At 39.3% G+C, this 18617-nt stretch overlaps 1 protein-coding gene across 3 annotated transcripts in view; it reads right to left on the bottom strand.

Annotated features, from left to right (window-relative positions):
* The window catches only part of LOC134535892 (protein mahjong), an 88139-nt gene that overhangs the window by 30133 nt on the left and 39389 nt on the right, over positions 1-18617 (bottom strand). For all 3 annotated transcript variants that reach the window (XM_063375239.1, XM_063375241.1, XM_063375240.1), the window contains exons 16-19: positions 17761-17880; positions 9662-9815; positions 8876-9021; positions 6477-6659 (exon numbers count right to left, since the gene is read on the bottom strand). In XM_063375239.1, coding sequence (XP_063231309.1) covers positions 6477-6659; positions 8876-9021; positions 9662-9815; positions 17761-17880 — 603 coding nt within the window. The remainder of the gene's footprint in view (positions 1-6476; positions 6660-8875; positions 9022-9661; positions 9816-17760; positions 17881-18617) is intronic.

Raw genomic sequence — 18617 nt, 5'->3', positions numbered from 1 at the left:
AGCCGTACAAACATATCCATTCCACTAATACTACACCGTTTATGATTAATACGACGCCGGCGACGCAAACATTACTTTCAAGTTTAAACATAAACATCAACAGCCTCAATTTTCCGTTCGGCCATGGAAAACTGGTTGGAGATTTCAATTATTGTTGATATCGATTTGTCAAAGTGGCAACATTCCCTGGCTGTAAGATGACTTACGTAGGCCATTGGCCCAGAGTTAAAATAGCGGCTATCTAGTGTTTAGTAGTAAATATTATTTACTTCCAAAGCTGCCCAAATATTAACGATGTTCGCGGTCTTGTTCATGACTGAATCTAGAGAACATTTTTAAATTCCGTTATAGTTAAATAAAGGTATTTTGTTGGAATTAGAATTATTAAGTGCATATTGAATGATGGAATGCACTGTTTGCGGTTATACACGATCGAAAATAAATAATATTCCGACCTTATTTTCAAGGTTTTCAGTGTTGGATCAGAGGTTTTCCACTAGGTAGGCCTAAATAATACATTTTATTTTAAAGTCCATGGTTTCAGATAAGTACCTTCACGATTGGAAATTGTGCAACATTATGGTCGAACCAAAAACTAAACTTTGACGAGACTCGAGGACACGATCTTAATCAACTCGGTTTTCGAGTCGAGTTTAGTTTCGCCGGCTCGACTCGACTCGCTCGATTTTTCGAGTCTCAACCCATCACTACTTTTGAGGTTGAACTGCGTAAAGGTGGTAGATTAAAACGACGTTTATCTATGCTACAACCTGAGCACAACACGGGCACCAGTAATGAGAGGGTGGGGGTGGTGGGGGGTGAAACCAACACCAATAGGAAGCAAAAGGAGCTTAACCCCACAGAGGGTCTAACCCGAAATGACATACACAAGCCAGTGCAAAGAAGCTCAGCATGATTGGCCGATACAGAAGCAACCCTGATTGGCTTACACCTGATTCTCTCTCTTGATTGGCTGCCTGAGGAAGACAGCCCTACCACAATCTACTTCTCAGGTGATTTCTCAATCCTGAGGATGCTTGCTGCATGCAATGCAGAGCGAAACGTTGGTACAATTTTTACCACTTCAACACGGCTAAACTTCGAAAGCCACCATCGTTTATTACATTAGACCAGCGGTTCCCAAACGGTGGGTCGCGACCCACTAGTGGGTCGCGGAAGGGTTACAGGTGGGTCACGACTCGATCCTAAAACTATCAGAAACCATTGAATAAACCATCTGAAAAGATAAGAAAAATCGAAACAAATCGAATTTATGTGCAAACACATATCTATTGTTAGATAAATAACTGTTTTGCTATAAAGTGCTTATATTTTGTCAACCATTTTAAAATCAGAACACATTTGTTTATCAATAATCAATTGGTATCTTAAAAAAAGTATATATATATATATATATATATATATATATATATATATATATATATATATATATATATATATATATATATATATATATATGCAATATTTTATGGTAAATTATATATACATAAGGAAAGGATACGATACAAATAAGGTTTTTTACTCCATCATGGACCGATAGACCGTGGAGGTATTCCTATAAGGAAAGGGGGGTCACCAACTGAAAAAGTTTGGGAACCACTGCATTAGACATTGGTAGAGTCAAGATTTTGTGGTGTTATTTTAAGACTAATTTCGGTGTAAAGAAATAAAGATTTCGGTGTTATATGGTTTCATTTTTTTGCTCAAAATACCCATGGCAAAATTTTCTTGCTTTTCTGTACGACATGCAAATTTATTAAAATAAATATTAATAAACACTAAAACCTCATGATCTAATTACAATTAAGTTCATTTTCAAATTCATAGATAATTAAGTTCATTTGCAAATTCATAAATTCAAACTTTAAAATAACTACTAAAAATTTCACGACTTAATTACAATCACATACACTACAAAATTACACAATTAAGCACTTCCAAAGTTACTAATAAGACGGTTTTATTGGAATGCTATCATAGTTAAATTTTCCGCATTTTCTGGAGTGAGATGTTGTCTTCTGTCACTAACTACCAGTGAGTACCTGGAAAATGAACGTTCTGCATCAACATTTTATGTTGGGAACCAGATTGCCCTTAAACTGGCTTCAGCAAATTTACTGTAGTCCCCTTTAAGGGAGAACAGTACCTTTGCAACATCAATTTGGCTTGTTTATGGCAATGAAAGTTCATCCTCAATTAATTTTTTGAAAGCAACATAGCCACATGTGAATGTATCAATGGGAAGATGGGAAACAGAAGGCAAGTTATGCAGAGACTTCTGTAGGTTTGCATCTTCTATGCTAACCCTACTCACATTTCTTGGGTTGAACAGCAAATTAATGGCATTAAAGACTCTTAGACAAGGATGTCATTTAACAGATGAGTTTTGCCTCAAACGCTTATGTTTCTCACGCGCGACATGTTTCACAAGCGTATCGCGTCTCTCGTAGTCTAGCCTGCAGTTACAGAATTTGCACATCAAAATTTTATCACTGAAATAAAATCCTTCGCTGGAAAATTCTTTCGATCAGTCACTGGCAGAAACCTTTGTTTTAGGCATTATCAAAAAATTTTAATCACATAGGAAGAATTTAACCTCTTAATACACAAAAACTTGCCGTGCTGGAAAGATCAAAACAATGGAGAATATATGTGAATACAAACGCATACCGAATACCAACATACGTACGTGAAAATTAATACCGACATAAACAAGTACTATTTATTATTTACAATCGTTACGTTAAGCAGGGTTAATTTTACTTTCGTACCCTACGTACTTTATTTTAAATAAACAGTAAAAGCAATGCGCTTTAGTGTAACAAATTAAAAAAAATTATGTTAGGAGTTCACATCACTTGATTGCTAACAGAGGCTGAAATTAACATGCACTTTAGATCAATAATACTCTTCGGACCACTTAAATAATTTTAGTCACGCTACGCGAGGGGTTAAAAACCTCCACCATTATTTCAATTGCATTCAAAGTTTGATATAACGTCCCCGAAGAATTCTGAATTCCCTTTAATTGAACATACATAAACATCATTAAACCAATATTGCACTTTTAATAACGAAATTTAATTTTAAAAATATGTAGCCTATATATATTCTATAAAAAATTTTATAAGTTTAGTTTAATAATAAATTATAATCCTATGTATTGTTACGTATTGTCAGGACAACACACGCTTATAACCCGGTTATAAAAATTGCCTACTAGCCACGTAATCTTAGAAAAACATAGTTTGGACAATTGTTATTTTTGTATTTACAGAAAGTGAACGGTGGCCATTGTATCATAGTTATAAACATCTTAAATTATTATGGTACACAAGATTACCGTTTAAAGAAAATATTACGTTAATTCCGAGACTTCATTTTAAAATCTATAATGAATCACCGTCGCATATAATAGGTATATATGGCTGCAAGTTACTGTTAAAAATATTTGATTGTGCTGTCCTTACAGAATGGGAAAAAAACGTAAATAATCAGGATAGACGAAATTTCGTGACATATCGCAGATTTCGCACAATTTCGTTTTATTTCATGTTTTCAAGCGGTTTTCGGTGTTATTTCGTTTTATCGCGCATTACTAGGGACCCTTTTATTTCGCGAATGGTTTATTCACGAAATTTTTATACAAGCATATAGGGTCAACATACCAACAATTTATGTTACAGTAGAATACCGGTACAACGTACCTCATTATAAAGTATATTTCACTTTAACGTATTTTTTTTAAGTCCCCGCCAAAAATCGTATCTTCACCATGCAAAATGGTTTCAGTTTAAAGTATCATATTTTCACTATAACGTATAAATTCTACTCGTAGCGTGGCATTACTACACCAAAATTTACTTAAACTGGTAAATAAATTTCCAGCTAAATGATTAATGTTGTAGAACAAACATACACAAATACCACCACAACGTATTATCTAACCTCTAAACCCTGAAAACAAAGTTACAAACAGTTGCGCGCACTACCATAGATTATACCATACGTAGTATGCGACGTGAGCAACACAACACCATTCGATACATCGAAACATGGAATTTTGAGAGTAGTATTAATTATTTAGACAATAGTGTTATGCTACGCTAATATACTGTTTGACGTCTGTGCCGGGATATTTTATTGTTATTGTTGAGTTTATTTTCAGGTTACGTTATTTAGACACCGCATTGTATTTGTGCTGCAAAATGAGATAAATGCAGATAAAAAGAAACGAAAGCAATTCACGCTTAAGGAAAAAGTGGAAATACTCAGAGAACTAGACAAAGGAAAAAAGCAAGTCGCAGTTGCGAAGACATAATATGAGATAGAACATTTAGTTCAACAGAGCATCATTCAAGCTCAAAAACAAACTGAAATAACACATTTTTTAAAAGTAACTAAACTTAAATTATACATACACACCAATGTTTAAACTGAAGTCAGATGTTGGCTAAAAAATAATGTATCTTACAATATCGCTATTTTTGTATTTTTTAATTTTTTTTTTTTTCTCTTTGTAAAGATGATATGTATGTATGTTTCAGTACTAAGTACTTTCAGTACTAAGTACAAAAACTTGAGGTCCCTGTAAGTACTTAGTACTGAGATTCCACTGTATTTTTATTGTGTTACAAACCGTTTATGCGTCGCGAAATTCCGCGAAATTTCACGAAATTTGCCATTTTTCTCGTTTTGCGCGAAATAGGGCTAAATTCCTCTATTTCACGAAATTTCGCACGAAATAGTCCATTTAAAATCACTATTTTTAAGATTTGCGCAAGAATATGTTTACAAGTCAAAGATAAAACTCCACACTACACGAAAATATTTTACAGAACGACGCCTACGCAAATCATTTTTTCACTTTATAATATGATAATATAAGTAACTTCATATTTTAACGCCCTCGGGTTCAAGAAACGGTTTATTACGTTTATTAACCTAACAATAACATAACTGTTTTGTTTTCTTTCGTTGGCCAACGGGTTTCCTAACGGCCATAACAAGCCATAGAAAAGAAAGTACATAAACACTTTATCATTGCGACGCCATGTTGAATTTTTTAATTTTTCGCTGTGAATCTTTACTTTTTTCTTTCAAACCCCATTTATACGGAAAAAAGTCTTAATTTTCTAAAACATTCACAATATATCTGAATTCAATACCGAATTACGGTAATTTACAAAAAAAAAAAATAATTTTACCAACATGGCGTCCTTCCATACAAAATGACGTCCTTGATGTATTGTGAACAAAACTTACACACTTTATCTCGTCTTCTCTGAGACGTTCGGAGAAACATTTATCTTTGGCTCAGAAACTCCGGGCTTGTTTGTTGTTATGCTGCTTATTGTTGAATACACACTTTTTATATATTTTTTTAGATTGGAAAGTGGATTTAAGTGTTATTCTTGGATTTATATATTCATGCATTTATCTGAAACAGTAATTTATCTAGTACTTTGCCCTCGAATGAAGCATGTAATTTAAACAACATTTATACAATTGCAATTCGCAATATCTAAACGTGTTAAAAGCATTTAAATCATGCCGAAAATTGTATCAATTTGCAACTGACGAATTTTATGTATTTGATGCAAAGAAAAAAATATTGATGTGCAAATTTTGCAACTTCCCAACAAGGGTTTATATTAATATTACAATTTTAAATGTGTAAATGTTCAAGTGTTTAAAATAGCAAGATGTTTTCAATATTATCTCATAATGAAAGTTAAAATTTAACAGTTAAGTTATTTTCACTTTTCCTGTATTCTCTCCCCCCCTCCCCCCCCCCCCCCTACATAAATGTACTACATGTTAAGTGAAACAAATTTTATTTACCGCTTTATTAAAAATTTTGACTTTTTACACCGCTTCTACTGTTTTTTTTTACACCGCTCTAACCAGGTTTTTTACACCGCTTTCACTAGTTTTTTTGCACCGCTATTGGTAGTTTTTATTTACCATTTTTCAGGGTCCCTACGCATTACCATATAATCGTGCCTCTAGACATTGGTCATGACAGCATGTGATTTACTTTATAACCAGAGAAAGATTTTATGTACACAGTGAGGTTTTTTGCCTCAGTTTTATGTATCCCTTATGAGCAGCATGATTTCGCATCTGCTTTAGCATTAGAAGCTTACTTGGCATTTTGGCTTGACTCTCAGAATAATTTACTATTGCTTCTGCATGGGTCATAACCACAGCTGGTTTAAAACATACAGATGTGAAACCGCATTGTCAATCAGCAAAAATACTTTATTGGGTACCCTACAGTTTATTGAATATATTTATAATACAGCATAAAATTCTTGAAAAAACCATTGTTTGAAAGTGATTTATCATCTGTAAAACAAGTCTTTAATTACTAACAACATAATTTTTTTCCCCCCAAAACAGTTTCGTGTTATCTGGACAGGTCCTACTGTATATCTAAGGTGCTGTCTTACCCTGTGGCTGTAAGGTGGGAAGAAAGTGCTGTTGCCTTGCTTTGTTGGCAGACTCGGCAGGCTGGCTTCACGCTGCAAGCTGGCAGCACTCTCAGTCAAGCCCTGAGACAGTAGGTGTTGGTGGATGAGCTGGTTCAGTTGCTTGCTGTTGTACTGTATCCTTGTCTGAGCAACCACGCTCGCCTGAAACACATTGGTGCTTCATCATTATTTCTACATTTGGGTCAAACAAATCCACAAACCCTCAAATACCATCAAATCCTTAGCATTCCAAGGATTCAATATCTGAATAAAAAAATTCACCAAGATATTGTACTTTTAACATGTTATCATATTGTTACGATTTATGTGGGGAGAACTACTGGGTGTGTAAGGGATAGCCCAATTAATTAGTACAGTTTTATTTATTACTAATGTCTACACTATAAATTTAATTTCTGTTCAGAAAAATTAGTCTCACACTGATGATCAAAACATTAACACTTTCCACTGGAATTTAGCTCGACAGTGGCTCGCTCTTCTGTTCGGCTCTGTCCGCTTTCTTCGCACACTCACCCACACCGCGCCGCAGCACAGTCCACAACTATCGCTCGTCGCACACGACGCGCTCCCCAGACCTTCTCGGAGGTATCACCTCCCGATAGGTCAGTATGACTCCTTGAGGGGGAGATTCTCTCCCCTGCTCTCAGAACCCCCGTAACTCCCACGGAGGCCGGCATCATCGCTTATATACCCGTAGCATCCTTCTCGAAGGGACGAGAGTGGCTGTGACGTGTCGCATCATCCCAGGCCGACACAACGCCCGAAAGACCCACCAGTACAGCAACCTTTATTCATGCCACTCCTAGCAGCAGCCTCTGTTAAGTCAGGAATTCTCAGGCTGTTAAAAGATGACAATAGCCCAAAGCAGGACGGTGTGTGGGGAGCAGAGGGAGGTGGGTAGCAAGGACCCTTGCAATCCGGCCGGACACACATGGCATACCTTACGTCAATGAATGGTGCATGACGTCAATGGCCGTGTGTGGCCGCCAGCCAGCTCCGAACCTGGCGTGCATCGCGGTCTTCTCTCGCGTTCATAACAATATAAATAAAATAATATGAGTAGGGGGAGTAAGGGAGTTCTGGACCAGTGATGCAGGGTTGATGAGGGGTAAGATCAGCATGTTAAACACACGAGCGCAGGTACGGGAGAAGGGGACTGCTAGTCGACGGCTGCTTGTGACATTACGATGAAGATGAATAACCCATGATGTCATTAGGAGATGCCTCTCGCCATGGGGTGCTGGGAGGGAGGAGGGATATGACGTAGGTTAGGTTAGCTGCACAATTAAAAAACAATTATTTCATAATTTAAATATTAAAATAAACATTTTCCATATAATTATTTTAACTGACTTAATTTAGTCAACCTTTCAGTTGAGTAATATCTGTCTAATTTTCCAAAGTTGTTACTTTTCAAAACTTGATTTTTTAATAAAATGTGTGACGATTATTCGATAAAACACGGTATGTCTGGACTAGAATTTAATAATTTCTAGACTCACTCGACTTGTAGGTATAAAATCTGAACTCGGCTCTTCTTGACCCCAAAATTTGCACACAATTTATCTCAAATTATTTGTACATCAATTCAAATACATTTTAATATGTTACTAAATGTAGATAATACCTTTTATAAGCTAACACTTTTTAGAGGTGTGTGAACTTTGGAATATGCACAACACTGTCAATCTGTTTACTTGGGCTAGTGGTCACTGGTTTAGCATGCAGTGCAGTCGTGTTACCTTCATCCATTACCATGGTTTTCAGCAAAAATAACGGTACGGATAGGGAAAACTGTGTTCACCCTGAGCCAGATAAGACTCCAATGGACAAGTAGAACAAATCTTTTTAGTAGTTGTGTTGGCAATTATTATATTTGTTGTCAGCATTAATAAAATTTGTTGGTCTGCAGCCACAACCAAAACACACTCAAGGCATCACTTGCTATGTGATTTTGTTGTTTTTCTTGTGCAGTATTTATCCTTACGCAGTACCGGTGTAGGCATTAAAATAATGCTTCAGGAAAATTGTTATTGTTTGTTATTTGTCACTAGTCAGTACCTCATTACTTGATAATTTGTAAATATTGCCTTTGATGTGCAAGTAGTATCATAAGCCAAACCATAAGGACACATCAAGTTTTAAAATAGTGCAATTTTGGCACCCCTACTCAAGTGCTCCTGGTGGACACCAAAACAAACTCAGTCTTCAACAAGAAGCCAGCATCAATGTACCTGGCTTTTGATGTTTCTGTGATAAAACATTTCCTGTGAATCTTCGAGTGTAGCAACAGATGTGTGCGACAGTCCAGTACCAAGAGACACTGGAGCCACGGACTGATACTAAAGACTCCTCACCCTGTGCATGTTGTACAGAGATATCTCCAGCTCGTTCCCTGTTGGCTTCGGCTTGCCGGAGACCCGCTCCAAAAGCTCCATGGCGTACTTCTGGAACATGACGTGCTCCAACCTCCGGTCCTGCAGTATTGGATCCCTCATCATCACTGCAAGCAGTTCACACACAATCGGTGCTGATTAGATTCCATACTTTTAATTTTCAGGCCAATTTGTTTTAAACAATATTTTTAGATGTTAATGTCGTTCTATTTATAAATTCAGTTTATTCATGAAAATAGCACAATAATCAAAAGATATCACACCAAAATAAATAAACTTCTCTCTGTTGAATCCATTCTTATTTTTAACTTTCTAAATATTGTCTAAAACGTTTGTTGAAATAAATTTTTATCCAACCAACCATTACTGCAAGGGGTGGAAATAACAAGGTTTGAAAGTATACTATTGAAACCTTTATAATTTATTGTATGAATCCTAAAATTTATCTAAAACTTAAGTTGCAACAATTTTTGATGAAACAATTTATTAAAATAAAAACAGGGGTTCAAATTTTTAAAAAAAGTCATAACTTTTGTAGTATCAAATAGGTAAAATTTATTTCAAACCATCTTTTCATCATCTTAAAAATTGGCGCAAAGCAAATTTTTATTCGACCACGTTATTAGTGCAAGGGATGAAAAATAACAGCGCATAAAAAAAATGGCCAGCAATCACACTGCCATCAGGCCTGCGAAACGTGGATCCCTTTTGGGGGAACAAAAAAAAACAATCAGTACTACTCCGTACGCTGCAGCTGCCCATTGGTGAAAAGCGGGAGCTTGCTGATGATCTGCTGCACTGTTTCGCTCCTCGCCAGCCCCGCAAGTGCTCGGCACGCCATCGCGCGCAGCGAGTCTGCGTCCGTGATGGGGGTCTTCAACATGATCTGCTGCAGCAGCACCTGCGCACGGAGTCACGACTATGGCACAAACACTCCGAGCAACCACTACAGACAACACTTTATGGTTTCATTTTTCAGGCCAATTTCATTTTGATTTGCGTGTTACTGTTTTCAGTTTTCATGAAATCTATTAACTAAAAATTATAAGCTTATTGCTGAACAAATAGAACACTTAAATGTTTCATGACACTAATTTCTCCAAAACTGATATATGATGAACTTTTACAACAGAAGCATGTCTAACTATTCGTAACAAACAAAATTTATCTTTACTTTTATTGCATTTAATATTTTAAAGTGTACAAATTTTCATCAAAGTTAATTTTTGATTGCAAATGCTTGGTATTTTTAATTGCATTACGATGCTTTGCGATGAATCAACCTGAATTTCGGGAGTTATATCAGTTTTATCGCAATCCGCCGTATAATCTTGCCCCTAGCAATGACAGGTTACTGATGTAATGTGGAACACCAGCAACAGTTAGAAAACAAATGCAAGTTTCAGCAACACATGGAGAACTTTGTGAAAGGACTGTGAGATGCCTTCCCCGACGCTTGCACCCCTACTCAAGAGCTCCCCTCAGGAACGGGGCGATGAAGCGGTTTAAACACTAGTCAATTTCCCGGACTTACCCACCCCAGCATCATCAATTCGCGTCATGTATCTATCCACAAACTTTCCAAACAATCCTTTACTGACAGTGAAACCAATATTACTGTCTAGATATTCATATTTTATTTTTTTCAAAAAATTTTAGTGCTTATTTGCATATCATTGCTTGGTTCACACCAATCCTGATGGGCTAATGTTTACCTAATATATTTATAATAATTGATCGAGTTTTTAAAAAAAATATTTGTTTAATTTTAGGTTTAGAAAAAAATTACATTTTCAAACATACATGTAAGAAAAAATTTTTAACTGCTTATTTATAAAGTATGGCTTGTAATTATAAATGTTGAAATGTAGTATCAGGTATCGGTGGTGGAATCACAGTATCGGTATCTGAAAATCTGGTATCGGAACAGCCCTAGTTAAAAGGCTTATTAAAACTAGTAGAAATGTTAATAAATAAAATTGTTATTTAACTAATTCATAAACTTTGAAAACACCAAAAAAATACATATTCTTTTAAACAAAACCGAAAAAAAATGGCCATCATAAACCAAAGAATTAGTGATAAGAATGAGAAAAAAAGGGTTTTGTACTCCCAGATATATCTATTTAAGAAAATATATAACTAAAAAAAGATAAAATATGTCGGAAAAACCAATTCGTTGATTTGATGTGGATTGACCCTATGCTAAATTAAAACTCAACAATTCAGATAATTTTTTGTAATATTTAAATTAATAAATCTGTAGCAACACATATTGTTGGATTTGTAAATAGTGCTTACCCTAGATTTATGTTAACTAATTCAAGTGTTGGACGCTTCAAAATTCAAATATGGCGCCATTTCGCTGCCATTAACTCAAGCGATCCTGGTGGCCATCAGGAAAGACTCAGTGGTTCGTCTGGTACCGGCGTCATCGGACGTCCGGCTATCGTTTTTGACTTTCATGTTATCTGGTAACAGTTTCAGTACGAAACATTTGGTCCTCCGGGCCGGATCAATCCGCTAACCGCGATTACTGAGCTATCGGGCTCAGTTCTAGTTACGTGGAGAGATTCGGAGTGTTTGTTTGCGTCGTTCATTGTACCGAGTCTCCTTTGTCCGTCGTTGCCCCGCCATAAAAACGTGAACGGGTTATCATCTTAATGTGCTATTAGCTTCCAGTGGAAGGGAAGATAACAACTGAGTGCGTAAGGGAAGATAAGAACTGAGTGCGTAAGGGAAGATAAAAATTGCCTTTATCACACTGACGGTGTTGGTGCTGACGAAGCCTTTTGTGTCGTGCCGCACTATTATTTCTTATCTTTCCACGGTAACCAGATACTGATAATGACCGGTCTGCTATAAGATTGCGTGTTTTCTAAGACTGGCGGTGAAAATGACTTTGAATTATTAAGTAGACCGTTAACATAGATTTTGCCAAGTCTTTGTTCGGCATTACTACACATATCGATACAAAATCGATTCGCAGGACATTGAAAATCGATTATTTAAACACTACTCGGTTTAGAATCGATTTTAGTTATAAAATCGATTTTATAAACACCACTCGGTTCAGAATCGATTTTTTGCTGAAAAATCGTTTACATTTAAATTTTTAGTTGGTGCTTCCATTTTTGACTGAGTGTACTTAAGTAGAATAAACACAACCATGACTGACAGTGTTTCAGCTCTGGAGCGACGTCTGGAGCGTGCCGAAAACCGATTACAGCGTGCCGCGGATCTGGCCAAAAGGGTTACTACAGACACTTCCAAGCAGTCATTATTCTTTGCAACCTGTCGGGACTTATCTCAGCTTCGTAATGGGTTTGAAGATGACCATTTGGCTTATGAATTGGCATGCAAGGAGCAAGTTGATTTTGATGACACAAGGCATACAAGTAGGCTAAATCACTTCGACGATCTTTATTATGAAGTTAATGCAATCTGGGACACATTAGTGCAGGATTCTAAGAACCGGAACAAGGAAACACGTAATCAATGTGCAGCTGGGTCGTCACCCCGTCTGCCAGCTATTGATTTACCCCACTTTCAGGGTAATCCAACAGAATGGCTCAGCTTCTCAAATCTGTTTGAGGCTCTAGTTGTAGACAACAGAAGTCTCACCAATGTAGAGAGACTATCTTACCTAAAGTCATCTTTGTCTGGTGACGCGTTGGCAGTAATTCAGGCATTACCCTTGACTGATTCGAACTATAGTATTGCTTGGGAACTACTGTCTAAGAGGTACAGTAACAAGCGCTTGATTGTTTCATTGCACATTGAAGCAATTATGCAAATACCATCTGTGTCATTAGAGGCCCCAGCATCAGTGAATAAGATGATGTCTCTTCTGGCAGAGCACATTGCGGCATTACGAGTGCTGGATGTCAATGTTGAAAAATGGGACCCGCTGTTGCTGCATATCATTGAAGCTAAGCTGGATAAGGTTTTGCGTAACCAGTGGGAGCTGTTTATTAATGACAAGGGAGCAGAGTTACCCAAGCTTACCGAGTTTTTGTTATTTTTAGAGGGTTATCGCCGTGCAGCTGAGTCACAGCTAGTGACGTCTGGGAAAACCTTTAAGAGCAAGTCGTCTATTTATTCTAAGCCAGCTTCTAGATATGTGCAACATCAGTCATTCGCAGGAAACACTGTTTCCAAGTCAGTGAAGTGTGTCATATGCAGTGGACCTCACGAAATCTACCAGTGCCCCAAGTTCCTTGAGTCATCTCCAAAGGAAAGGTATCAGATGGTGAGGTCAGGAAACCTCTGTTTGAACTGCTTGCGAACGTCTCATCATGCAAGTGCATGCCTTTCGTCTTCTCATTGTCGGTCTTGTGACTCTCGACATCACACACTACTTCATTTTAGTGACATGCGACCACAGTCACCAGACCATGATGGTGTGAATGCGTTGTGTGCTTCATCTCCTGGACAATATTTGGCTGCATCCGAACTGCATAATCAAGATAGTCCATCTACGATTTTGCTGTCCACTGCACTCATAGAAATTCCAGTCAGCTCTGGCAGGACTCACACAGTTCGAGCACTCTTGGACTCTGCCAGCCAATCCAGCTTCATGACAGAAGGTTGTGTGAAGAGGCTAGGCTTAATACGTCGAAAGGCAGCTCTGCCAGTCTACGGTGTTTCCCAGGTACCAGTGCATGTCGCTAGGGGAGTAGTTGACTGTTTAGTGAAACCAGTTGGTCAGGAGGGTCCGCGATTGTCACTCACTGCCTTCATTTTGCCTAAGATCACTGGCTCACTGCCTACAACACAACTGAACCCTCATTCATGGGATCATCTTTCCCATTTGCAACTAGCTGACCCTCACTATGCACAGCCTGGGCCTATTGATGTGCTAATTGGGGCAGATCTGTTTCCCTATGTGCTGAGCGGACGCACACTAAGTCTCAGTACCCAGGTCCCTGTAGCGATTGACACTGTCTTTGGATGGGTAGTGATGGGGAGAGTACCCACATCTGCAGTATCGCTCAGTTGTGTATCACTTCATTCTATTACACCAACACTTGACGACACAGTTCGGCAGTTTTGGGAGGTGGAAGAGGTTATTGTACCCCCAAAGCCTTCCTCTGAGGACATTCGATGTGAACAGATCTTTCTCGAGACTTGCAGAAGAGATGAGAATGGTAGATATAGTGTGGCCTTACCTTTCAAGGAGCCTTCACCTCATTTTGAGGAATCACGTGTTCAAGCACTAAAACGTTTTCACTACCTTGAACGCAAGATGAACAAAAACCCTCATTTTAAGGCATCCTATGTAGAATTTATGTCAGATTACATTGACCAGGGTCATATGTCAATGGTTCAAGAACCCCAGTTGACTACACCGTCGTTTTATATTCCGCATCACGGAGTTTTGAAACCAGACAGTAGTACAACAAAGTTACGTGTGGTCTTTGATGCATCGGCCAAGGACAGCAAAGGAACTTCTCTGAATGATCAATTACTTACGGGACCCAAACTGCAGAGAGACATAGCTGACATTCTTCTCTCATTTCGAGATCATGCAGTTGCATTTACTGCTGACATACGACAGATGTACCGTCAGATTCTAGTTCAAGAGGAATTCCGCGACTGTCAACGAATTCTGTGGCGACCATCTGATGATGATCCAGTTTGTGAGTACAGGCTCAACACTGTTACCTATGGCGTGTCATCTGCACCCTACCTTGCTATCCGCACACTCCATCAACTGGCTGCAGATGAGAAAGATAGATTCCCTCGGGCATCATCAGTCCTCCTAAAAGACACGTATGTTGATGATGTTGTAACTGGAGCACCCAATGCACGTGAGGCTATCTCATTGCAAAGAGAGTTAATTGACCTCCTCAAGGCTGGTGGTTTTCAGTTGCGAAAATTTGCCAGTAATGATTTATCTCTGCTCTCTTGGCTTTCCGAAGACTTGGTGCAGGGCAGCAAGGCTCTCCCCTTGGACAACACTTGTGGACTTCCCACCGTCAAAATATTGGGTCTGCAGTGGCAATCTGAAGTGGATGCATTCGCTTACAATGTTCAACCTACTTCCTCGACAGCTACGAAGCGGAGCATACTGTCCGACTTGGCGCGAATATTTGACCCTCTAGGTTGGCTGTCACCTGTGGTCCTGCTTGCAAAATGCCTCATTCAGCACTTGTGGATTCGATGCATAGATTGGGATGACCCTCCTCCTGCCGACATCCTTGCAACGTGGCAGCGGTTCCAGCGAGAGCTTCCTAGTCTGGCTAGCATCACTATTTCAAGATTTGTCCCAGTGACCCAAAGAGAACTCTTACTAGAGATCCATGGATTCTCTGATAGTTCGGAGCAAGGTTATGCGGCAGTTGTTTATCTCAGAGCCACTTCACCTGATGGCTCAGTATCTGTATACCTTCTGGTTGGAAGGTCAAAGGTAGCCCCAATTAAAAGAGTGTCATTGCCTCGCCTGGAACTCTGTGGTGCTTTGCTGCTTGCTCGCACAATGCATAGAATCTTGCAAAATTATGGACCTCATGTGAACCTAGACCAAATATTTGCCTGGACAGACTCTACAGTTGTCCTCCACTGGATCCGTGGATCACCTCATAAATGGAAAACTTTTGTTGCAAATCGTGTCGGCCAAATCCATGACCTTGTCCCAGCAAAGCACTGGAATCATGTGTTGTCAGACAGCAACCCGGCTGATTGTGCCTCTAGGGGCTTGTTTCCAAGTGAGATAGCTGACCACTCGCTGTGGTGGACCGGTCCATCATGGCTGTATAAGCCACCAGAGGAATGGCCACAACTCACCGGCTTGATGGACAGCATGGACGAAACAGTGATGGAACAACGGATCTTTACCTTGCATAGTGTCAACCCTCTGGCAGACACTACGCTGCTGGAAAGGTTCTCATCTTTAAGCAAGGTCAAACGCATTACGGCCTATTGTCTCCGCTTTGTGCAACGTTTGCGCTTCAAGAAACTTCCCCCCCGTAGTCCACCAGATGCTAATGAGCTTAAAGATGCCATGATGGTATGGGTTCGTTTAGCCCAGGCTTCAGCATTCGCATCTGATATCAAAGCTCTGCAAGCTAACCAACCATATCGGGGTCCACTCTTCAAGCTGTCTCCCTTCTTGGATCCTGCTGGCATTCTCAGGGTGGGCGGACGTTTGGAACTATCAGACTTGGCTTACAACCAACGACATCCAATTCTACTGCCCAAACACCACAGACTGACAGACCTTGTAATTGACCACCTTCACATCCATCTGATGCACTGTGGTCCCACCATACTACAGTCTGCTGTGCAACGTGACTTCTGGATTGTAGGTGCTCAGGGCCTCATTCGTCAACGGCTGAAGAAGTGTACTTTATGCTTTCGAGTTCGCCCTGTGCCTCGAAACCCACCCATGGGTAATCTTCCAGTCGATCGTGTCACACAAGCCAAGCCATTTCTCAAGACAGGAGTCGACTATGCTGGACCCTTTAAAATCACCATGTCCCGACTGCGGAAGGCCCGCATCCAGGATGCCTACTTGTGCCTGTTTGTATGCTTTGCCACCAAGGCAATCCACTTGGAGCTGGCCTCTGATCTGACGACAGATGCTTTCATAGCTGCCTTTCGCCGTTTCTTGTCTCGTCGGGGGCGATGCTCTGACCTTCACAGCGATTGCGGGACTAACTTTGTCGGTGCCAGTCGCTTGTTGACTGGACTAAGAGCCTTCATGTCAAGCAAGGATACACATGACTCCTTTGCTCAGTCGCTGGTTGAACACCAAGTTACCTGGCATTTCAATCCCCCATCAGCACCACATTTTGGAGGCCTGTGGGAGGCAGGTGTAAAGTCTGTGAAGTCTCTCCTCATAAAGAGTGTAGGTGCTCAGGTACTCACTTATGAAGAATTATACACTCTCATGACACAAGTGGAGGCCATTCTCAACTCACGGCCTCTGTGTGCTCTCTCAAATAATCCAAACGACATGGCTGCTCTGACACCCAGTCATTTTCTAGTCTTGGGGCCTCCTGCACTAGTGCCCGAACCAGATTTGTCCCACCTCAAGCTAAATCGTTTGTCTCGATGGCAACTCATCCAGCAAGCGCATCAGTCATTCTGGAAGCGCTGGCACCAGGATTATCTACAACAGCTGCAGCAACGACCCAAGAGCCTAACTGACCAAGACATCCTCAGTGTTGGCACCTTGGTTCTCATCAAAGATCCGAATCTACCACCATTGTGCTGGAAGTTAGGCCGTATTGTAAAGACTTTTCCTGGCTCAGATGGTGTCGTGAGAGTGGCTGAGGTGAAGACCCAACAAGGCACCTTTCTACGGCCTGTGGTGAAGCTGTGCCCGTTGCCCGCCCAATAAATGTTTAAAATATGCATTTTGGTGGGCGGTATGTTGGATTTGTAAATAGTGCTTACCCTAGATTTATGTTAACTAATTCAAGTGTTGGACGCTTCAAAATTCAAATATGGCGCCATTTCGCTGCCATTAACTCAAGCGATCCTGGTGGCCATCAGGAAAGACTCAGTGGTTCGTCTGGTACCGGCGTCATCGGACGTCCGGCTATCGTTTTTGACTTTCATGTTATCTGGTAACAGTTTCAGTACGAAACACATATCTTAAACAGAGTCAAAAAACCAAAGGATTTTAATAAATGAAATAATATACTTAAACCAACTTTTGGGAACCAATTATAGGTGCGTAAATTTGGAAATGACCCAGAACAATATACTTAGCATATTTTAGCCTTAAACGCAAATTAAATTCTCAAATTCAAAATCAGTGAGCACAATTCAGCTATAAACAGACACAAACGTAGAAAAACGTAACAGAAGAATAAGCATGAACAATACCAGCCTACCATGATGCCATTGTTTGTCCTCACGCATTCCCACATCTTCGTTATTAATTCTTCACTCGTGCGCAGGTTTTTCTTCTTTGACAAACCCATGATTGAAAACCGTCCCATGTTGCCGCCAACCTGCAACACCAAACTCTCATTAGGAAAAATTCAATAGTACTTAAGTGAAATCAAACACTAAACATGTTGGGATGGAACATTCAAATGCTTGATGACCAACAAATCTTTAGTAACTGAAATTAAATATTCAAAGTAAAACATTTGAAAAATATATTGGAGGAAATGTATTTCAGTCGAATAATCAACACTGACCACTTTGAATCTATTAAGCTTTTTATTTTTTTTTCTTCTAACCTACTGTAGGGGCCAGGAATCTTGTGAGCTATCAGCGCAGGGGTGAAGGGCAAAGAGAGGATTAAGGATGACAGGCGAAGTAGGGGAAGGAGAAGGAAGACCATTGCAGTAGGGGGGAATTACGTCTCCCTACCAGCATTACCAATCCTGTGAAGTAAATTGGCAGCAAGCCAAACGTAAAGCGTAGGAAAAGTAGTAAGGTGATTCACAGCAAAGAGAGAGAAATAATTAGTACAGTGATATCAATCTGTGATCAAGCTCATGATAAATGCATTTTGATTACTATTTTCAAAGCAATTGAACATGCTTCAAATTATACAGATGTAAGCATAGCTTCAGTGATCCTTATTTGGAAGGAAAAAAATTGCAATGCCAATGTTTAAAAAAATGTATTTATCGTTGGTTATATTAGGTGTACAAAATAGAACAGACTTGTATACTATATGTCTGTTTATTTTTGATAATTAAAATTTATACAGCATACTTTTTTATGTGCCGACCAC

The sequence above is a fragment of the Bacillus rossius genome, chromosome 10 (assembly GCF_032445375.1).
Source record: "Bacillus rossius redtenbacheri isolate Brsri chromosome 10, Brsri_v3, whole genome shotgun sequence".
NCBI lineage: Eukaryota > Metazoa > Arthropoda > Insecta > Phasmatodea > Bacillidae > Bacillus > Bacillus rossius.
This window is presented reverse-complemented; position numbering and strand designations above follow the sequence as displayed.